Here is a 17,429-nt window from a genome sequence, read left to right on the forward strand (position 1 = left end):
TGGGTAGGCTCAGTGCTTCCAGTACTGTTCCCTTCAGGAACAATGGCATCCATATTCAGTAACTATTTTAAAGCAATGAATCTTTTTAGTGTTTTCTATTATTCCTTTGTTCTGATCCTTAGTTCTACGTGTTCATCTGTATTTCCATAAATCTTAAAATTCCTTCATAAGGTGAGAAAGGCTTTAATTATATTGAGGCTCATGTCTGTCTTCCATCATATTTGAAGAAGTTAGTGACAGCAGATCCTCCTTTCCCCAGAGAGCGAGGCGAGCAGTGCTGTCTGCCTTTTGATCTGTAGACTCCCAGCTCTGACAGAGCGATGAGGAACCTGGAATTATGCTACAGTCGTGCAAATTACTCCTCTCTTTCTCTCCCCTCGTTTTCCAAACGTGTTTTGGAGGTTGCTTATGTAGCTTAATTATTTTGCTGTTCTACTTCTTTCCAAAGTCCCTCGATAAAATTAGATGACTACACTCATAAGGAGATTATGATCCAAATATATTAGACTTTCCCCTTACTGCCAAAGTCATATAACATTAATGAAATTAATTGTGTCTTGGTATTCTTAGTTTGTTGTGCACAGACAGCACAAATTGAGTACTGGAGGTAATCCTGTAGCAAGCTGAAATGGCTTCTCACAGAACAATGGGATGATTAGTGACACCAAATTTGAAGACAAAGCTGGGATCCGGTAATAACAATTTGTGTGATTTCTATATACCTGAAATATTAAATGCTTTCAAATGTGAACTAGTTCAGAGTTCTAAGTTAAAATGAAAGGCTTTAACACTAGTTTGTGTGCAAACATAGGATACTGCCAGTGGACTAAAACCAAGGCTTGAAATAATAAATTTACCCAAAGTAGCGAACTGTTGCCTTAATTAGATATAGCTTCAAAGCATATGCTAAGATTTTTCCACTACAGCTTTTCATCACTTCAAGTTCAGCATGCCCTATACAGATGCTTAATTCGTATGCTGGGCCCTGTGATAAAGCTATTTCTGTCGATGAGATTCCAAAATTATAGGCACTGATGTCAATGCAGATGAGGTTAGCCTAATTTGGTCAAGAGAGGGCTATGCCATGCAAAATCTTCTTTACATGGGCACATAAAGGCCAGTGCCAAGACTGACAGGTGTCCAGTGGGTGGCAAGGAGCTTCAGAGATTCTTGTTGGTACTGCTACAATTCTTGCTTCTTTAAGAAACAATATAATAATCGTGTGGGTTTTTTTCAGCATCTCTGCAGGATAACTGAATAAAATGGGAATAGAACTTAATTTTACAAATGTGATTTTTAAAAAATCCATCTGAAATAACTGTTTTTAAAATGCTGGATTCTTAAATTCATTTCTGTTTAAAGCTTGGCAATGAAAGTAGCATCTTGTTACCTTAAAAAATTGAATATTACATTCAGAGGTATCCTGCTGTGAAATCCTTGCAGAAAAATTACTTGAAAATTGTTTTTACTTGTAGGAGGTCTTGGAATGTTGTAAATGCAATAAAATGCAGACTCTGGTTGAATAATGAGAAGCTAGTACAAGGACACTGAATTTTTGAGAAGGCTGTGGAAGGATATTAGTTATAGTTGAAGAAGTCCCTAAGTTGGTGATGTTTTTTTTTCCTACTAGCTTTCCACCTTTTTTTCTATGTCAATGTGTCAGCTGTAAAGGGTATGAAAAATGTATTAATCTATTAATAGAATGCTTTCTTTACATATGCCTGTTTCCGTACCTCCTTTCATGCTTCCCTCTAATAGGGAATTGCAGTTGCATGGCATTTTTCGCTTGGTATTTTTTTGGTAATAATTTTGAGCTTGTAATTCTTCTGTTCCTTTGTCAGCTTTTTCTTAGTACTGATATTTGTTTTGGTTTTTTTTTTTTGTTTTTTTTTTTGTTTTTTTTTTGGTTTTTTTTTTTTTTTTTAAAACAAACCTCTTTCTTTGTATGAAAAAACCCAACAACAAAAAACAACCCACAAACAACCTCTGTAATGGAAGGCCGAACCTTTTCAGTGTACTATTTAAGTCTCAAACACAGTAGTCTTTTTCAGTTTAACACCTGCAGACATAAGCCACAACACTACTGAAAAGCTGTTACTGGATCAGCTTTATCTATGATGAGATGCTGAAATAAATAGATGGGGTTTTTGATGAACATGCCAACAGAATATTAATGTAAGGCAGTAACTACATGTTGTACAAATGTCTAAACGTCTGTAAAATCAGTCTTGCCTGAAAATAGCTTTATTAAACTTCATTAGCGAGTTTTTAAAGCATTCCCTATAAGAAATTTGCATCTGCTGCAGGTCAGAGAAGGAGAGTTTGAAAGTATCTAAAACAGGGTTGTATCAGTAGGTCAATAAAATAAGAGATGGGAAGCTGGCAATAATATATTGCAGGCTGGAAAGTGAGGGAGGGTGTTGCAGTGGCAGGGGTTGAGCTGTGGTGTTTGGAAGGCTGGGGTTTGCAGATCATCTGCTACTTAGAGCCTAAGTTTAGGCAGTTCAGCTCAAATTGGTCTGCTTAACCAGTTCAGTTGAAACTGGTCAGCTTAACCTTAATGGGCGTAGGTTTAATTAGTTCTTGGGAAAACTCATGGAAGACTACAAGCATTTTTGAGTACGGTACATAAGCAAGTTCTGAAATGTTTAGTGCCGGCAAGTATCCTGCTGAAATTTCTCTGGAAAGAAGGTTGTAGCAGAAGTTGTAACTCTGATGATTGGTTTTTGTTTGGAAGCTTAAAATGTTCCATTTTTGAGGGGAAAGAAGTTAAATGTAGTTGGCCAATGTAACTTCTCTTGCCTTTTCTTTGTATTTCAGATACTGTGCGTTGCTTCCTAGTTGTGTGCTTTGCTTTTTTTGTGAAATGCTTGGGCACAGCAATATGATCTTTCTTTGGATCTCTTTAAGCTTAATAAACTTTGTGATGGCTGTTTAAGTTAATTATTATTTTCATTTGTAATGCCATCATATTATTAAAAAAAATACTATATTGATTTGTGGATTTGACAGCAGATGGTGTAACCACTTTCTGTGTTTGTCCTGTGTAGTCATTCAGTTATTTTAATGGAAATGATCACAGAATAGGAAAATAACAGCTAGGCTTGATTTATTTCAGATGTTCTATGCCATTTCTGCTTAATTTATTAATGTGAAACCTCCAGCTTTCCCCTTGAATTTTAATCTTTTTTGAAAACATCATATTTTCATGGTTTTGTGTGATGGCTAGCAAGGAACCAGAAACAAAGAGATGATTTTATTACTGCCTTTTTAATGCTTAACATATTTTTTGAGCTTTAGCATGTGCCTGTAGGCCTAGGGAAATCCTCAAATGTGTGTGGTTTTTTTCCTTCTTCCTATCTCTCCCCCCCTTTGGAAATATTTTTTATGCAAGGATTTTAGGTATGATTTTCAAATGTTACTAAAATACCTGGTTGTAATAAATGGAAGCTGTGTTGCCTAGAGTCTCAATAGATGTCAGTGTTTTAATTTTGTGTAAACTACTATTTAAATACTTACTATAAAGTGAATGGAAGTGTGTATGAGAAGTTTAAAAGTATCTTTTAGCAGTGCTGGAGTAGCAAAAATTTACTAGTCTGAACCAGGCGGGCAGATATTCCTGAGGCTTACAGGGAGGTTTGAGCCCTCATAGATATGGGAGATTACCCATCACTTGGGAGCCACACAGAACCACTTAGGTTTTTTTTTTTTTACTCTATTAATTTATGATTGCTTTTCATGTCTGAATGAGAGAGAAGCCAGGGAACAAGTCAAAAAGCAGCAGTTCACACTGTACCTTGACCCCATACCTTTTACCTTTTCTTCATTGCACTGCATTGCTCTCCCCTTCGGGTTCATGAGCTAGACAGACACATCAGTGGAAATTCATATTAATACACACAACTGCCCTCTGGGGAGGCCCTGGTTGCTTCCCCTTTCCCACACACATGCTTCTGGGAGCCACAGAGCTGCAGAAAGGAGCCAGTAATGTTCACATATGAACAAAAGTTATTGGAGAAGCTTCTCTCCAGAGAAAAAAGCTTAGACCTTGAATTCAGAGGACAAACTTCTTGTCATTTGCATCTTCTGTAGATAATTTATGAAGAATTATAACATACAACTACTGTGACTTAAATTTCTGTAATTTTGAGCATTGTGATGTGTTGACAGTTTTGTGATGTTGTCCTTCTGTAAAAATGTAACCTCAGTATTTTTTATTTTAGTTTCCAGTTAAATATAAGGCAGACAGTAAGATAGACTTTCACTGTTCAAAGGATGTGCTTTAGAAGTAGAACATAAATGTTTTATTATGAAGTCTAAAACATTGGTAGCTTTTCTTATCATGTATTACTGTTAATCTGTTTTGATTTACATAGCCAGGTTACTTCTAACATGTGAAGTATGTGGGAACTGAAATTACTTTTTCTTTGCTTCCAATATACCATTCTTTGTTAAAGGTATGTTTAATAATGAAACACGGTAACTCAGGGCAGCTAAAACTCAGTTTATTGCATCTCACCTTCAGAACAGTTCGTCTTCAGTGAATGGGTTGCAGTCTGAGGTTCCAGTGGTACATTGTAACAGTGGTACTATTTTTTAACTCATTGAAATTGCAGATGTAGGCGTTCATACTGAAGTCTAAAACTGGTCGAGTTTCGCTGTGCTGCAGACCTTTTGTGCATGAGCAGATGACAGTATCTGCAAACAGGTCTGGACAAATACAAGCCCTGGCTGAGCATCTGTATGACCACACTAAAATGTTTTTCTGTCTAAGTGTAATAACTGTCACTATGTCCAAAAGACAGTTGAAAAATAAATGTGTGTAGACTGTCATCTTAACTTCTATTACTTTTTATTTTGTTTGTTTCTTTAAAGAGGATTTGGTAAAAATGGAGTATAGCTTTGTGCCAGCATCTCTTCTCTGGAGACAAGCAGAAATCTAAGCTCTGTGGATTTAAACAAAGCTGTAAAATGCAATTGTAAGTAAGCAGTCTCAAAAATATCTGAACAAAATGAGAATGAATATTATACTGTAGAACTTCAGGTCTTTGGCTAAATACATTTTTGTAAGAACAAAGTTTTTATGGTACAAACTGGCACAGTGACAAACGATCTAGTTTAGATCCTTTCAATATATAATGGTATGTTCTTTACTGTTAGGTAAAACAAATCATCAGAAGATTAACTAAGGCTCATTATATGACAGAGGCACAGAGAGTATTCTGATTTCTAGAAAGAAGTAATCTGTTTCTAGGTGTTTAAACAAGGAAATTAAAAATGCATTTTTGTCCATCCCTCAACTAAGATATCTGCATTTTTGCCAAATAATTTTTTCAGTGCTATATGGACATTTCTGTTAACTTACATAAGCATGATATTAAGCAAATAAGACGAAAGGTTAAGAACAGCCATCAGGAAATTGCAATGTTTAAAGTGTGCTTGCTTTGGCAAATATTTACATGATTGTTTATAAAATATAGCATACCTCTCACTCCTTTTGGAGATGCAGTGTGCATAGGATGATCCTCATAGTTTTCTATTGCAACACTAGAGTAGCTGATGAATGAGTTGTGCTATAGAAATGCAGGGTTGTTGGCTTCTTTTCATTTGCTGAGATTAGATGTTGTAGTTTTAATGAGGAGGGGGGCTTCTTTCTTTTTCTATCTTATGGAAGACTGAAACTGAAGATGTATAAAAATGAGAAGTACTCTCTAAGAAAACAGGTAAATTCTACTTTTTGGATTTGTATTTGTCCTTGTCTTTGAAGTTTGTGTTCTGGAATTCTAACCCCCACATTTAAGATCAACCAGTCTTCTGAGTTTAGTTGCGACAAACTGACTAGTAGCAATGATTTATATGTAGTAAAGAAGGTGAATTTTGCTAATGTTCTTCAGCTTTTCCTGTTTGCTTATTGCTTACTAGCTGATAGATAGCTTAATTAATAAACAGCTAGAATATTTGGAAACTTGTACCTTGATGCAACATAGGCTACATGGCAAATGCTTTAAATAAGAACCTGATTTGGAAGTCAAATGCTTAGATAACATTTTTAATTAAAATACAAACAGAAGTAGCATTTGTAAAAGCTGGTCACTGTTTATACACTGAGAACAGACCTTTTAGAATTTCACAATATCTGTAAAAATAATGGTGTATTCTTCCGTTTTCTGTGAGTGCAGTGTTTCGTGGTTGGGTGGTGCTGCAGCGACAGCTACCTGCATTTGTTACAAGAATACTTGTCATAGATTACCATTTAATTATTCTTTGCAGTGAAGTCTGCCGGAGAGAGAGATTGTATGTAATAGGTAATGAGACAGGGAGAAAAGCAAAGAAAAGATGGAAATTAGTTTAAAGCTGTGGTGTGTGTGGTGGGTTGTGTTTTTTGATTCCTTCCCCCTCACCCCCCTTCTCCACTGTGTGCTGATGAATTGGTAAATGGTAGGCTAATTCCTCAGCTGTCTTTACATGCTGTTAATACGAATATGGTGAAGTTCCGTGGCTGGTCCATGACAAGTACTATGCCAGTCAGGAACGTGTCCTAGAAACCAGTGTACCACAAGCATGGTTCTGTGCCTGTTCTGGGAGGGGGTGTTTGAAGGGCAAAGGAGACCCCACAGAGATCTCATTTCTGGGCCAAGTACACAAATGCACATGTGTGAAATCAGGTCGTTGTGGAGAGCAGGAGTGATGAGCAGTGGGCCTCAGACTTCTGCATAAAAACTAATGTGGTGATAGACATCTGTGAAGCCCTGCTGCATTTAAACAGGAGCGTCACATGAGACCAAATAGCGTCTGTGAAATATGGTGCTGTTGCTTCAGCTCTAGATTTCCTGAAAGTGTTACTGAAATGTTTTTTGGGAGGAGCATTTAAAGACACTTCTGAAGATATGGTAGTTACTGAGGTTTGTAAGGCAATACTGAGTAATTCTTCAGGATTGCTGAATTTTATTAAAAAAAAAAAAAAGATTGTAACAGATAGGTATTTAGAAATATACAACTGAAACTGGGATCCTGTACTTGATACTTCGAATAACAGAGGATGCTAGTAGGAAATAATGGGTTTCCATGTGGACCATTGCAGACCTCTAAGACTGTATATGAAATAATTAGATCCTTGCAAATCACTATGGCATGTTAATGGGGAACTACTGTGAATCGGTAAGAGCTTGTCCAATGTGATGCCAGTTTCACAATGAGAGTGAACTGGTATCTTTAGAAAATTCCTAGTGGAATCTTTGTAACAATGGTTGCAAGATTCCAGGTGCTTTCTGCTGTTTTGATAATGAATTCTCGTTCTGTGAGGAATGACACAGAAATGATTACTCAGTAAATACAAAAATTATAGCAAAATGTCTTTGCTTAGGTGCATCAACAATGTCATGTTGTTAAATTTACATAGAATCATTTGGATATTTATGTTTGGAAATGGTAAGAGACAGCAGTTGCCCTTGTACATTTGAGCTGATGGCAAGCACAGAGGAACTAGGCAGTGACTTCTAATGCTATATGTGAGTGTTAAGTACTGGAAACCTTGTCTTATCAAACATAGTGCCTCTGCATGCATTGAGAAAATTAATTTAAAAAAAAAAAAAAAACACTTGAAGTAGAATCTGCTAAAAAGCCAGGAAGAAAAAGAGAAGAAAGAAAACAAAGCAGCAATGGAAACTTCTGTAATTTTTAAAAGACAAAAGGTGCAATTTAAGATAGCTGTTCTTTCTGGTGTGCTCCTTCATTTCATGATGAACCTGAGAACAGTGTTCACAGCCCAAGGGTCACTGATTGCATTCCCAGAACTTACAGAGATAGTGTACTATCACAGAAGGAGTTTATTACTATCTTAAGTCTTCTACCTGGGGCTTTACCATACTTGCTAATGACCTTGAATAATTTCTATTGTATACTTGTAAGACATCATTGATTTCACCTTCAACTTAGAATTGTTAATGGGGTTCTTTACAGCAGTACTTTCCCCAAAAGAGATACTTTATCTTCTTTGTTTATTTCTGATACAAACTAATGCACTTCTTGCTTTTCCTTTGTCTACGAATTCGGAATCCTGTTTCTGAAACAGTCTTTCTGTTTCCAAGTTGTAGTTAAAACAAATAATGCTGCAGTGATGCTTAACAGATGGGCAAATATTTTTATTTCTGTGTTCTGGTATTAAACTTATGCATGAGACAATAGTTTTAAGAAAAACTTTCAGTAAGATTAAGCTAATTAATTAAACCACTTACAATTGGAAGACAAAAGAGGAAGGGGTGATTACTTTATATTGCTATGTTTCCTACGGTAATGTTGTGTTTCCGATATCGATGGAAGAAAGGCTTGCTCCATACAGCTGGGATAAGACCATCCACACACTCCGAGAACATCTTCATGTGTTTTGAGACACGAAAACAGAGAAGACTGATCGGGGATTAAAACCAGTGGTGACAGAGAGAAATGCTTGACCTTTCAAAGATCATAAAGCTATACTTGTTTTATTTGGAGGAGAGTTCAGTCTTGAAGCAAATCACCTCATTGTCACTGTTTATCGTGACCATTTGTTTGTTTTCCAGAGTGGTTTCAGTATGTGCTAACCAGGCTTCTTTCAAAAGAGACTGAGCCATTCCACTCCTTGTGTGACCAAGTGTGCTCTAATCCTCGATAGGGTCATAGAGGTTTGACCAATTATCGGCCATTTTTTGCAGATTTGAACCTACTGTGGTAGAATCCAGTTTGGGAAGTCTGAGTAAATGTGGCCTGCAAAAAAACCCCTCTCTTGGGCTTCATATAGTATAGGTGTAAAGACCTCAGCAGCAGCTGTGATTTGATCTGCTCCAGTTGTGCCAAATTGTTAATGCAGATATGGCATAATACCATTTATTTATTTTTAAGTAAGATCAGACTGATGATGACTAATTGTCAGGGTGTCTTAACCTTGTCAAGTGTTTGGAGATGGTAATGTTTTTACATCTACCTCTGTGACAGTTTGTATTTTGGGTGGAACTTGACAGACCTTTAGATAAGTGCTGTATTTATTAAGTGAGGTACCTAAAGGTCCATTCTGAATGTTCTTGCTTATGGTTTCGATCTGACTGATTTTCAGGGGCATGAAGAGGGAACAGAAGATACATATTTGCAATGTAGTGGTGCTGTAGGAATCTACAGCTTGGTGTCAAGATCATGATTATGGTTTAAAAGCCAGCACAAATATTGGGAATTGTAATATAAAACAACAAGGAGCCCTTTCTCAGTTGCTGAGTCTTCTCCTTTGTTCAGTACGCATCCACTGTGTCATGTGTCCCCTTTTTGTCCGCATGGGAGGAAATTCACCATCTTAGTGTTGAAGTTACTCCTTTGCTAATCTGTGCTGACTTTTGTATTTTGTGTGCATATCGGAATTTGCAATATGATCTTATAATAAAGTAATTATAGGAAGAGCAGAATGTTAATATAATTTTCCTTTAATTATTCCACTTCATCTTTTTAAATTCATCAATATCCCACACTGTTCCTTCCCCGCCCCCCCTGTAGCTACTGCCTTTTTTTTTTTTCCCCTGAACTAGTGGAGGTTTCTTTGTATTTCTGAGATGAAACATTTTTGTTGGCTTAAAGTGACTCTCAGAGCTGCCCCAAGTATATAGGACCTCTTGGCTGCATAATCAGTGCTCTTAGAGGAAGTCAGCCTGCTTTCCAGCCCTGGAAAGTGCTGGTGGAGGGAGAGGGGGATTGTAGGGAAGTTCAACCCTTGGAGCATTAAACCAAAGCAACTTGCCAGTTCAGGCATGAGTGTGTGTGGCTGGAAAGGCAGTATGAAGGATGGCTTGGTATTTAGTGGACAAAAGAAGAGATTAGAGAAACATAATTGGTGTCAGTGGTTGCATATGTTGAGTGCATTGAATTTTTTCATCCGAATTGTTTATGGGAAGTTGCTGTGAAAAGAACCTTGAAATATGTTTTGAAGTTCAGTTCATAGCAGTTTTCCAGGTCTCGAAGGTGAAAGGAACTTGTGAATATCGACTATGGGTAAATATGCTGCAAAGAGGCTCCTCATAGCCTTTAAAGGCAAGGCAGTATCCTGAGTTAGCTCAGGTGCCTTGAGTACTGGAGTGTGATCCTGCAGCCTAGCAAGCTTTGCTGCGTTAAAATACATGCTATAAAAGCACATAATAGTGGTTTTTCATTTCCTTTAGCATTTCTGCAGGATTTAGTAAGGTTTGACTATTGGCCGTGTCCTCTGATTGTAAAACTTTCTCGTTGGGTCGGGAGTTGGCAGTGAGGGGTCCGGGGCAGCACAGCTCACGCAGGGCACATAGCTGGGCTGTCAGGTGATGGGGCCTGAGCGCAGCTGTCGGAGGTGCGGGCAGCCCCTGCCTGCTCCCTGCCTCCTCCCTGCCTGTTCCCTTGCTGCTGCACGCCGCTTCTCGGGCTCCAGAACCCTCATACAGCTTCTAGCAGCAACAGGCAACAGGGAAGAGATTATGCTTCAGGTCTTTGGCGTGATCCAATGGGAATTGTATTGATCTGGTGTTCAGCTGTGATCCTTATCAGATGGATTACTTCTAAGGTAGGCATTTTATTATTCTGTTTTGACTAACTGGGTTTAGAAGTAGCCTGAGAGAAAACAAGTCATTAAGTACTTATTTTTCTTCTCTAAAATCTAATCTGTTTTGGAAACACATCATTCATCATTTAAGATTGTGTTTCCTAAGTGTTCATACATGATTTTGTAGCTCTCAACTTTTGCCTGCCTTAAAGTGGGAAGAGTGTTTTGTAGCAGTGCCAGATAGGAGACGGCGGAAAAGGGAACTGAAATGGCTTCCGAATGACAGGGCTTTGCTTGTCACATCTACTGACAGACCTCCAACTCCGTAGCGCTTTGTGAAAATGAGGAATAACAATTTTAAACGTTGTGAGAATAATACAAATTAGCATATTTTGCTTCCTGGACAGAATATCCTTTTTGGTTTCAGGGTTAAAGGAGTGGATATACCAGTTATGTTTGCTTGGGTGAAATACTGGCTACTTCACTCACTTTGTAGCCTTTCCATTTGAGATGCGTGTGTGCTGATGTTAAACAAAATCAGAAGTTTCTACTCTCTCATTCTAAAGAACTTAAGTATCCCCACAATGTATATTGTGGTAGTAAACATAGGTGGGATTGGTGTCTGGAGGTGAGACCAGTCTCTTCTCAGCATAGCTTGCTGCCTAACCTGGAATTAATTCCAAAAGAAGGAATAAATTTAAACTTAGGGTTGTGAAGGAAGGCCGGAATCATTGGAGAGAATAAAGGAAACTGAAAAAAAAGAAACAGATTTCATGCATTTATATACAGATTTTTTATTAATACACAAGTTTAATGTTTTTGAACAATTAACAGGTAAATCGGAACAAACATGAATTCTGATTTGTCGTGAAAACAAGCTTTATCAGGTATCCATGCCTGTGCTGTTCAGTCATTGCTATAATAACCCAGTTCTAAATTTACTAAAAGCAAAAAGGGTCAGGCGTAGTTGCTAGCACTTGTCATAAAGTTTTTACCACACCAAGAAAAAGACCAGGGTACCCTAATGAATGTTGACTTGTGACTGAAGGCAGATTCTAAATGCCAGTTTTACAGCTGGTGTGTTAGCCTAGTACATCATCCATATTTTGCTGGTATATTCTCAAATTGTTAGTTTTTCGAAACTTGACATAAAAAGCCTACTTAAGAATTGTGTCTGTAATTCAGTTTGGTTAAAGATTCTGTTAAGGTGGGGTAAAATGGGAATTCCAGGTAGCTGACATAATACAGTTAAGTATAAAAACCTCTGCTATTTATGGTTGCACTTTTAAATGATTGCTTCTTTTAAATAATTACTTTTGTGTGTTCATCCAATTATCCAATTCTGCTGTTGCTTTTGAGTCCTGCCGTTGTGATTTAGTTTCTAAAGGTAATACGCCCTGTGTTTCTGTCCTCACTTAAGTCCATCACTTATGCTGCCTTTTCACAGTGTTTTCTTTTGTGATCAGTTTTCAAGCTTTTGCATTTTTTTTGTTAAAATCTTGAAGTTTTTATGTTGATAAAGCTTTGGATATATCTTATAATGCCACATGATATAAGGAATATAAGAGAAAATACCTTACTGACACTTGGGAGATATTTGTATCACTAATGTTGATAACTGTCAGTCAAACAATAGCTAAGTTTATAAATGATTGTCATCTGTCTTGGGAGATGGTCATGTGAAATAGCTTTATATGGAAGAAAATATTAAAACTGCTACATTTGTATGTTTGAAGAGGATATGCGTATCTCATTTTTACTGCTGATTAGTGTTGCTTTCCTGAAATTAACTATGTTTTCTTATTGCTGGTTTGAGAAACTTTCAAAATACCGCTTTGAACTGCAAGGGTATATTTAGAAAATATTAGTAGGACCATTTTGCAGTGGCTTGCTTGAGTTCAGTGACAGTTTAGGTGCTTTAAAAGAGCATTTTCCAGTGCTTTAGTGAGTAAAAGCTTGGTGATGCCTTGTGGAAAACTGTGGATCTTATGTTAGCCTGGAACTTTCAGTTACTTGAAATAATTCTACGGATGACGATACATGCCAGTCTCACTTTTGAAATCCAGTAGTAGTTGGAGAAATCTAATGTAATTAGTTTGTGATTCTAGGACTTCTCAGTTGATAAACTGTCCTAGAATCTTAGTTTCCGAGTGTGTATGTTTGAGGCACCATAACCAGTAAATTGCAGTTGCCATGATATAACAACTTCTCCATGTTTGTTCTCAGTTTTCCTGGGCAGAAAAGCCAAGTAGGTAAAAATACCTGACTGGCTGTGTTGCTGTCCTCTGGCTTTTCTTTCCCAGCTTTAGTCACAAAATGGGGGTTGTGTACTCCATCAGAAACCATAGAAGGTTCCTTCTGATGGGAGGTACCGAAGTTTGCAGGCCAACAGCTCTACCAGTTTCTTTCTGCTGTTACAGGATGAGACCAGTGGTTGTTTTACTCGACAGTCAAAAGCCAGCTGGCTGGTGCTTCCCGAAATGAGGCGTCCCCCAGTAGGGCTGGTGATCTGCTTGGAACAGGGTTGGGAAGCCCCTGTGATAAAACTGATACGCCAGTGGAAACGTTTCTGTTTGGCACAAACAGCAGCAGCTGCTCTGTTTCCAAGGGTTACAGGCATACGCTTGTGCTCCCTAGCATCACTGAAGCGGTTGCCCTTTGAAGATATATCGATGTGCTGCTTTGGCATGTCATTCCTGTTACCTGGCCTATAATAACTTTCTGTACTCTTGTGAAAAGATTTTCAGAAAGGTCTGACTTAAAACTGTCTTTTGGTAGTTACTCCCTTCACCTGCTTTTGAGGACTTTGTGCCATTGTTGTTCTTAAAGGATTAATGGATCTTTTACTTTAGTTTGAACTTCTTCCATTTACTTTTCATAAAAATGTGACAAAAGTGGGGAGAAATGAAAGCTTTTTATACTGTATTGCCCTTTGGAAGAATAAAGGATGCTCTAATGTGAAACTGAAATTTAAGGGGAGATTTTCAAAGTGAAAGTCTAGGGTAAAGAATCCTTCCCAGTCATCTTTCTGACATCTGCCTTCACTGCTGAAGCAGAACAGCCCGCTGAGTTCAGAGGGCTGTGCTCATGTCTGGAAAGAAGTGGAGTGGTTGAGAACCTCACCTAATCATTTGAGGAATTTGTTGAATCACTTTGAGTCCAGGAGATAATTCCACCAGACCAAGTTGTCCTTGTGCTTGAAAAGACAACCCGCCTAAACACATCAGCATTGTCTGCAGTGTGAGGACCAATGGTTCTGTCTTCTCGTTGGAATGATGCTTATTTGTTAGAGATTTTTATGAAGGGTCAAGGAGTTCCAGTATGTTTTACAATTGTTAACAGGTACAAAGCCTCAGACCAAAGAGGTGGCAGAGATCTAGAAATGAAATTTCATGCTAAATAAATTAACAGTATTAACAGTAATGTGACACGTTGAGTGCCAGAAGTGACAGAAGCTCTGCCTGTGAAGTTTTTAGACAAGGTTTCTGGAGGCTGATACAGTGAATGCTACAGTCATCCCAACTGTGTACATAAGGTAAATTTTTAGTGTAAGTATAGTCTTGATGTTTTGTTGTAGGCTACAGAGAGCAGACCTTTGATTAGCAATGAGGGAGGAGGCATTTTTGGAGGTCACCAAGGATAGAATCGTAGTGATTAAATTGTTTGAACTTTGAGCACTTTATAGAAACTTCAGTTCTTCAAGACATAATTGCTGTTCTACTTACAAATTTGCTGCACGTGATGGTTCACATCTCAGTAGAAGCTGACACGTTAAATCTGGTCTTTCTGTTTGCTGGATTTGAAAAGTGGAATCTGGGCGAAGTATCTTAACCACGGGCAGGGTCAGTTAAATTGCTTCTTTTTTATTTCTCCTTGCATTTTTTTCTAGAGTAGTGTAGGAGATAGTGTAACTAGTGTGCTGACAGTATTATTTGAAATGGGAAAATATGTGAAATACCTAAACTTGTAATGCATAGTCTGTTACCTATTCATGGTGTCAGCTGGCACAAAACCATTGATGGCTGAAAGTGCGTAATATTATTTAATTTACTTGCCCATCACAAGTTTCTCAAAGCCTCTGTACCATTAGCCCCCTCCTCTGTCTCCTACTGCCCACCACAGTGCTCCTAGCTATCCGTACCCCACTTATTTGCCTCTTCTAAAGGTAAGAGATCTGGCCACTCATTACCCACCCTGTATCTGTCCCTTGGCAGAACTTGCTAATAAGTGTTATATCTATTTTATTTATCAAATTTACGCTCTCTACCCTTTTAGTAAAATTAGCTGAAATTCTGAAGTATTATTAGTAAAGTTTACACAATAAATTGTCTTCTTTCCTTAGGAAACTAAACTTCGAAAGGTAATTTTAAAAGGATTTGTTTGTTCAGAGATTCCCATGAGATGTCTTAGAATCTTGCAGAATGAAATCACTTGTTTGTGTAAGCATTGGTTTGTTTTTAAAAAATGTGCTTTGTGTTTGATACCATATTGGATGTACTACTTTATCTAGCAAATAATATTTTAGATTTTAGAGAGCAAGTAATCAACATATCAGAAAGATTTATTTTTCAGAGAGTTGTGCTCCATTTGGACATGGTTCTTCTAGTTGCATGTGTGCTTTGCTTTCTCCTGTATTAGATTACAGAACTGTACTGGACATGTTCAGAAATCTGTGATAGACAGGTGCAAATCGCAAGTTAGCACTAAGCTACATCACTGATTTTTCCTAGTCAGTAATTTGAAATGTTCCAGACTACAGAAAATATATTCATCTGAGATGTGCTGAAATTCAAAGGTATGTTAGATGAAGAAATTGAAAAATGTTAGTGGGAAATCAGCATCATTTTCTGGCTGATGAGGTGCTTTGCTGCCTTTCCTTCTGGACAGGCACATTGCTGCGAGACAGGCTATGCAAGCATATTTCAAGGGAAGGATTATTTGCATGGTTTATGACTTTTTCCAGGGAAATACAGAGCAAAAGCTAAGACGTCATGAAAGTGCCATACAGGGAGTTCTACCTTGTTGTCTTTACAATGGCTACTATAATTTGACCTCATTTGGAGCTAAGTCTTTGGTCATTTCTGTAGTTAAATATTAAACTTTTCTAACTTTGAGTGTCATGATTTTTTCTTGTTTTAACATGAAAAATACTAAAACAATTAAGTGTAACTTCTGGGTTTGGAGTCAAGGCATCACTTGCACAAATGATACTGATAGAGGTTATTAATCCTCTAGTCTTTGTGTGCATTCAGTTTGCTCTGTAGATAGATGTTTATAAGCATTATTGCCTTTTTTTCTCCCCTTACAAGTAATTTGTTTCTTGATCTTTTTCTTTTGGAATTCTCAGTGTCCAACATCTAGTTTTCTGTCCTATTTCCTAACACTGTATGGTTTCCCATCTTTAGAACTTGTGCACATTTAGGCTTTGTGCATCCCTGGTGTAGCATTCATGCTACACAGAGGAAAAAGTGGGTGACTGTGTTCACCTCCAGGTTGGTTTTTATCTGAAGTTTTCAAAGTGGTGTGATAACCCTTTGTGGCACCCCGTGCCTTCAGTCCTCAGTGAAAATACGTTGCGTGTGGTAAGGTCATAAGAGTTTTTAATGCGCATGCATACAAAAAAAATAGTATTTCTTTAAAGAACATATGTTGTGAACTTGCAAAATTGAAGTCTGGTTGTGAAGGTGATCCTCTGATCCTGTGATTAAGAAATAACATTAATGAAGGCCTCAGGAAGTGGCGGAAGATGGTGAAAACACAGTAAAGGCTGGGCGCTGGTTTGTGCCAAGCTTTGGAGACTGCAATGCCAGTGTTGTGTAACTATGAGAACATCCCTCCAGGTTTTAGCTGTTAGAGGACCTGTTCACCACACTGGTGGGAGACTTTCTGGATTCTAACTATTATCGCATTGGCTGAATAAGTAGGGAACAGACATAGTTTGTGTAGATAAGAAATACAGCCTATATGGGAGTATCTTAGTGTCGTGTATGAATAGCTTGATGACTCTTTTATACTTTTATCATCAAACATGAAATACCACTCACTTGTTTTCTTTAAAATAGCTTCATGTGTTACATCTTATTTCAGCGATACCTTGATTTTCCTACAGAACGTACTGGATGGAATGAAGGCAGCATGTGGCAGCCAAGTCCTGCCCCTCCAGAATATAGGTTGAGTTCTTAGGACTGCAGTAATGGTGTCACTTAAGGACTTTTTCTTCTTTTAAAAACTTTAAAATTAGCTTTGAATGGTGGAAATACCCCATAGGTAAAAGTAGATAAACAAACCAGGAACTGCAAATATTTAAGTAATACGTTATAGAAGGCTATAAGAAGCACTTCTTATTTTGTCTGTTTAATCTTGTTCTACATCTTTTTTTTATTTTGAGGAATGTCTGAAGAGCAGCTCAAAAGAAATTAAGGAACAGAGATGTTTTTTTCCATGCTCTGATCCTGTTTTTCATAATATCTTCACTACCAATTGCTATCCTTCAGCATATATATACAATTATTTTTTTTTTTTGAAAGATGCATGTTCAAATTTCCAAAACTAATTTTGAGAGTTAAATTGAAAGTGGGCAATTGATACTTTATTTTCATTTCAATTTAAAAATTATTAAATTCTGACTTGCATAAAATATACCTTTTTTTTTTTTTTCCCCAGAGGCGTGGAGCAATTTCCTATGACAGCTCTGACCAGACTGCGTTGTACATTCGTATGCTAGGTAAGCATACCAGTTTCTATATTGCAAAGTTCTAACGTTTACGATTGATTTAAATATTGCGTGTTGAATTCTTAAACTTGTAAAATTCCCTTTCTCTTGAGTAACGTTCTGGTTGGATTCTTTAGAACAGTTTGGGTTTATTTGTGTTGACTTGGGTTTTTTTGGGGTTTTTTGGCC

The 17,429-nt window shown here is 37.5% G+C and overlaps 1 protein-coding gene across 3 annotated transcripts in view; it reads left to right on the forward strand.

Annotated features, from left to right (window-relative positions):
• Positions 1-17,429, forward strand: part of PDE7A (phosphodiesterase 7A) — a 77,260-nt gene that overhangs the window by 24,371 nt on the left and 35,460 nt on the right. For all 3 annotated transcript variants that reach the window (XM_080339911.1, XM_080339909.1, XM_080339910.1), the window contains exon 2: positions 17,192-17,252. In XM_080339911.1, the coding sequence (XP_080196037.1) occupies positions 17,192-17,252 (61 nt within the window). The remainder of the gene's footprint in view (positions 1-17,191; positions 17,253-17,429) is intronic.

Source organism: Nesoenas mayeri (genome assembly GCF_963082525.1).
Source record: "Nesoenas mayeri genome assembly, chromosome: 2".
Lineage (NCBI taxonomy): Eukaryota > Metazoa > Chordata > Aves > Columbiformes > Columbidae > Nesoenas > Nesoenas mayeri.